Source organism: Opisthorchis viverrini (genome assembly GCF_000715545.1).
Source record: "Opisthorchis viverrini unplaced genomic scaffold opera_v5_182, whole genome shotgun sequence".
Lineage (NCBI taxonomy): Eukaryota > Metazoa > Platyhelminthes > Trematoda > Opisthorchiida > Opisthorchiidae > Opisthorchis > Opisthorchis viverrini.
Genome location: NW_008751838.1, coordinates 1050135 through 1055797, shown reverse-complemented (window position 1 = coordinate 1055797; position 5663 = coordinate 1050135). Strand labels below are relative to the sequence as shown.

Here is a 5663-nt window from a genome sequence, read left to right as displayed (position 1 = left end):
GGGAAAGAGGTGATAGCAATAAGTGGATCATAGCCAACCCCCCCTGTGTGCTTGCAAAAACAAGTCATCCCATTGGGTACAACCGGTAATTCCTATATAAAAGTGGCGATTGCACAATAACTTCCATTGTTGTTCGTACAGTAAAAGGTGAGTCTTTTATTGGAGGTTAGATTCGCGTTTTTTTACTTTTCTCTGCCTGGAAGCATTTTCTCACAAAAACAGCCTACATGGACTTGGAATAAACTATTGTTTGAAAATTAGGGACTACAAGTGCGTTACATAACATGCGTCGATACAAAATATTGGTTGTTACGTCTGGCCACTGAAACCTTCTGAAAGGCGGAAAACATAGATGCCTCTGCGTGTGCGTCAGAATTAATTTGACAGATATGTGCATTGCTCAAGTCGAACATGAACGAGTTGTAATTCGTCTCCGATTTCATTCAGGCTTAGTAGCAGTGCACATCCGTGATATTCTTGGTGTTCATCCGCACTTCGAAGCCAACGCTTGAGCTATGCAAGACACAGGTAGCTGGAATAGTTGAAGCTGTAGGATTTCCGCTCCAGAAGAATAGCTGTGGATTCGAACTTCACAGACGCCGCAAAGCGACAGTCTTCATCACACCTGCTTTTACAAATCTAGATCTGCTAACAACCAAATATTTGGCTACTGTAGGCCAAGAGAGCAGTGTGTTCCATGAAATATTGCAAAATTCGAAAAAAACGTTGTGGGAATTTAGAAAAATTTTGTTCAACAGGAGGTGGCCTTCCTTGACAAAAAGCCGATTTTGCTGGATAATCGTGTGAAGCATATAGAAATTCAGATAAAGCCATGTCTATACGAAGTGCGAGTACATGTGTGTGAAGTCATTCTTGTGTCCTTCAACCTGGTCCACTAACATTGCCATAAACATGGTAAAACATCTAGCAACGTTTGTTTCGCAGTTCATTCAAATGAAGAAAAAATATCAACAAGTAGTTTGACATAGTTGCCTAAAAATTTTGTATTAATTTTGCCACACCCGAGTGTAGTGTGTAAATTTTACCAAGACAGAAAGTCACGTCGATTGTGAGCTCTGTTGTAGTAAATGATTTTCTGTTCTGTAGCCGATTGAAAAGCCATTTCTAATAATTTTACCAATTAAAGTATTTACTTATAACCTGTAAGGTTTACGGAAAATGTGACCTACTGTGTTGGTATTTAATTGTAGCGGCCATTGCGAGAAATTTTTCAAAACTCCTTATTACAACTTGTGGGATACTAAATGTGCCACATTAAGAACATAATGGTACACCTATATTCCTCCGCTATCCTCAAACATTGAATAATGTGCACACATACGGAAACACAAAGGAATCCTATCTGGATGAGAATCTTTCCATTCAGTGAATAGTAGTCGAGACTGTTTTAGCTCGTTGATTGTTTAATTAAATGTGAAGGGCTAGATATATCCACAAAATACTATCGCTCAAAAAAGAGCGGTAAGACAAATGTATACAGCCGTGATGTATGGAATACTCTTAATTGTCCATTTTGTGTAACAGAAGGTTTATCCTGCGAATTTAATCAAAAATGTACCTTCTCATTTTGTTTCTGCGCCTCGTTTACATATATAATTCCCAATTAAATTATGTTTCATTAAAGTTATCAGCGATTAGGAATATCCTATCACAATGTCTCATCATCTTAAACGTCGATAAAAATTACAACTTTTGCGAAATCTTTAATCACTCTGGGAAAGAACTCTTAAATAATTTCAAAAACCAACCTCAGGAAGTGGCTTACTTCAAATAGGCTTCGTGGAACAGTGGGTCATTAGACTACCTGGTCATGGGCTCACAAGAAGTATTGTCAACACATGGTCAGTGACTGCCGCAAAGAGAGCAGTCAGTGGACTAGAAAACAACATCCACTAGAACAACTCATTAGGCTGGTAAGGTAAGCTTGGCAAGTCCGTTATTCTTCTGAACAAGCAGTACGCTGTCTTATTTTGGGACCAAAATGGGAAAGAGACATTTTATAGGTTAGGTTAGTGACAGATATATATATATATATATATATATATCACAACCCTCAGTGGCCAATCACCTGGTGTGCATCGCGGATTATTGACAATATTTGTTTGTGACTTTGTGTACCATGATAGGATATCGGTGAGGATAGCACATTTTCTTATCCAGAACGGTTATTATAAGCCAAACTCTCAAAGAGTAGTAGACTGATTTAAAATGAATATGCAGTCAAGGAATCATACTGGTTTTTGTACCTTGAAGATACTTTTTAAAGCGCTGAATAGTAACGTTTACTCACTCATGTACCACTGCATGTACACTTGCAACTATATACTTGCAGTTATACGCACTATATGTAGAAGATCTGTTCATATTCTCACAGCATTTTTTTAGTCAAACCATCTTACTTCGCCGGATATTCGAAACTCAGTAAAACGTGATGATAGTTTAACTGAGCCTCATAAACGCAAGCAGTTAAATTTTATCATTCGCAAAAATTTAATTACTCCCTAGAAATTTCAGGCTGCGGGTGATAATGATAAAACATGCAGTTGGACACAAAATTTTCAATTCACTGAGAGGTTTCACTTTTGTTGTTAGCTCATTAGGTAGCCTAAACAGTGTTTGGTTGTGTAAACATTAAGTTGTCAACTGAAATCTACTTGCTTTGGGACAACACATGTATAACCTATTGATCAGACAGTTCTCAAATTATCAATTTAACAAGCGTTTGTTTGAACACTACCGAATGTCCTCATCTGTTCCAGTCATACCACGATGTCAAATCTACAGAAAATCATAATACCAGTTGGACTGATTGCCTATCTACTTTGTGGTACACTGGCTGCAATTTTGCCTCGTTTTTCGGAGGACAAACGGGGCGCGTACTTGGATCTTCCGTGGGGAAAACGATCGAGTGTTTTTGAGCACATACCCCCAGAGCGCGTAATATGGGACGAAGAACTACGACCAATTATGTCACAACATAAGCGTGGAGCTTACATTGATTTACCTTGGGGTCGGTGAGCCGTATTTTAGGATTGTCCATGCAGAAGCATGTATTAATGCACGCTCTATTATAATAAAAACTCACAAATAAATACAATGTCTTGTGCAGAATTTACCATTAAAACTTTGGGTGGTTAGTGAGTTCAGAACGATACCAGAGTGTTTTGAATCTGCCAGATAGACCGTTTCACATGAACTAGCTTTTCAGGTCTTCTTGTATTTAATATTGCCTAACCGGATAGCTAAACATCGGCGTGTGACCATCATTGTGTCTTTTTCATTGCTGATTAAACTTGCCACTCTGAAATCAACCCTAGTTAAGCTTTCTATGGTCAGAAATCAATGCATACTAGAATCACCACATTTCTCAATTAAACTGTTTCTCATACGCAACGCAGCCTGTTATCGAGCTTAATCGCATTAAAATTTTAAGTGCCTGTAATCAATTTGACACCTTTGTGTAGTTTGGACAATTCCAGAGCTGTCGGTTCTCGAACACGTCAGCAACCTTCACCGTCACCAAAATTTGGCAGTCATTCTGGTCAAAGCGGTTTTTCAAAAAAAGGAAGCAGTTTTAAACATCCGGCCAAAAAACTGAAATGTAGACTGATTTAAAATGAATATGCAGTCAAGGAATCATACTGGTTTTTGTACCTTGAAGATACTTTTTAAAGCGCTGAATAGTAACGTTTACTCACTCATGTACCACTGCATGTACACTTGCAACTATATACTTGCAGTTATACGCACTATATGTAGAAGATCTGTTCATATTCTCACAGCATTTTTTTTAGTCAAACCATCTTACTTCGCCGGATATTCGAAACTCAGTAAAACGTGATGATAGTTTAACTGAGCCTCATAAACGCAAGCAGTTAAATTTTATCATTCGCAAAAATTTAATTACTCCCTAGAAATTTCAGGCTGCGGGTGATAATGATAAAACATGCAGTTGGACACAAAATTTTCAATTCACTGAGAGGTTTCACTTTTGTTGTTAGCTCATTAGGTAGCCTAAACAGTGTTTGGTTGTGTAAACATTAAGTTGTCAACTGAAATCTACTTGCTTTGGGACAACACATGTATAACCTATTGATCAGACAGTTCTCAAATTATCAATTTAACAAGCGTTTGTTTGAACACTACCGAATGTCCTCATCTGTTCCAGTCATACCACGATGTCAAATCTACAGAAAATCATAATACCAGTTGGACTGATTGCCTATCTACTTTGTGGTACACTGGCTGCAATTTTGCCTCGTTTTTCGGAGGACAAACGGGGCGCGTACTTGGATCTTCCGTGGGGAAAACGATCGAGTGTTTTTGAGCACATACCCCCAGAGCGCGTAATATGGGACGAAGAACTACGACCAATTATGTCACAACATAAGCGTGGAGCTTACATTGATTTACCTTGGGGTCGGTGAGCCGTATTTTAGGATTGTCCATGCAGAATCATGTATTAATGCACGCTCTATTATAATAAAAACTCACAAATAAATACAATGTCTTGTGCAGAATTTACCATTAAAACTTTGGGTGGTTGGTGAGTTCAGAACGATACCAGAGTGTTTTGAATCTGCCAGATAGACCGTTTCACATGAACTAGCTTTTCAGGTCTTCTTGTGTTTAATATTGCCTAACCGGATAGCTAAACATCGGCGTGTGACCATCATTGTGTCTTTTTCATTGCTGATTAAACTTGCCACTCTGAAATCAACCCTAGTTAAGCTTTCTATGGTCAGAAATCAATGCATACTAGAATCACCACATTTCTCAATTAAACTGTTTCTCATACGCAACGCAGCCTGTTATCGAGCTTAATCGCATTAAAATTTTAAGTGCCTGTAATCAATTTGACACCTTTGTGTAGTTTGGACAATTCCAGAGCTGTCGGTTCTCGAACACGTCAGCAACCTTCACCGTCACCAAAATTTGGCAGTCATTCTGGTCAAAGCGGTTTTTCAAAAAAAGGAAGCAGTTTTAAACATCCGGCCAAAAAACTGAAATGTTATAGTGCTGACTTTAGGTAAAGCACCAAAGGTTGAAGGTATAACGTAACAATTAACATTCAAGTATTCTTGAGTGACACGAGATTAAGCGTTAACGTATAGGCCTTGCGAATGTCAATTTCGAGAATATTCGTCTAAAATTTGGCCGTAAATGGTCGTCGACCATGAAACCAAATACTTTATCAAATAGGGCAGTCTAATGCTTTATACAAGGGACGATCTTAGGGACCGACCAAAATTGCACCCTATTTGGGTGCAAGTAGTATGTACCCAGCACCATCGACAGGCTGGAAAGAGACAGATTCTCTCCGTCCGTCTGAACTGACCACAGCCTACTTGACATCTAGCTGGGCGGAACAGTGGGTCGGACTGGCCAATCGGATAGGTATGGAAAAGTGTCACGAGGCGATGGGTTTGGCATTTTGACCTCCTGTTTATAGAATCGTCCGACGCTGGACCATAATTAGCAGTGGCTCTATTACTAAGCAATTCACACATTTACCGTATGCCTTTGGAAGTTTCGTTTAGCCAACTGGCGCGTTTGGCGCAGCTAGTGTTCGTTGCGTTTGCCGACTGTACTGTTTTCTGTTGTTGCGGCTAGTATTATGCGAATTTCATGCAGGCCAAACG

General features: G+C 39.1%; 1 protein-coding gene across 1 annotated transcript; it reads left to right on the top strand.

Annotated features, from left to right (window-relative positions):
* Positions 1–2790: 2790 nt before the first annotated feature.
* Positions 2791–4448, top strand: T265_07707 (hypothetical protein; the record flags this gene model as incomplete). The annotated part of the gene is made up of 2 exons (XM_009173295.1): positions 2791–3035; positions 4190–4448. 2 exons carry the CDS (start codon positions 2791–2793, stop codon positions 4446–4448), a joined length of 504 nt encoding a protein of 167 aa, XP_009171559.1.
* Between the last annotated feature and the right edge of the window lie 1215 nt (positions 4449–5663).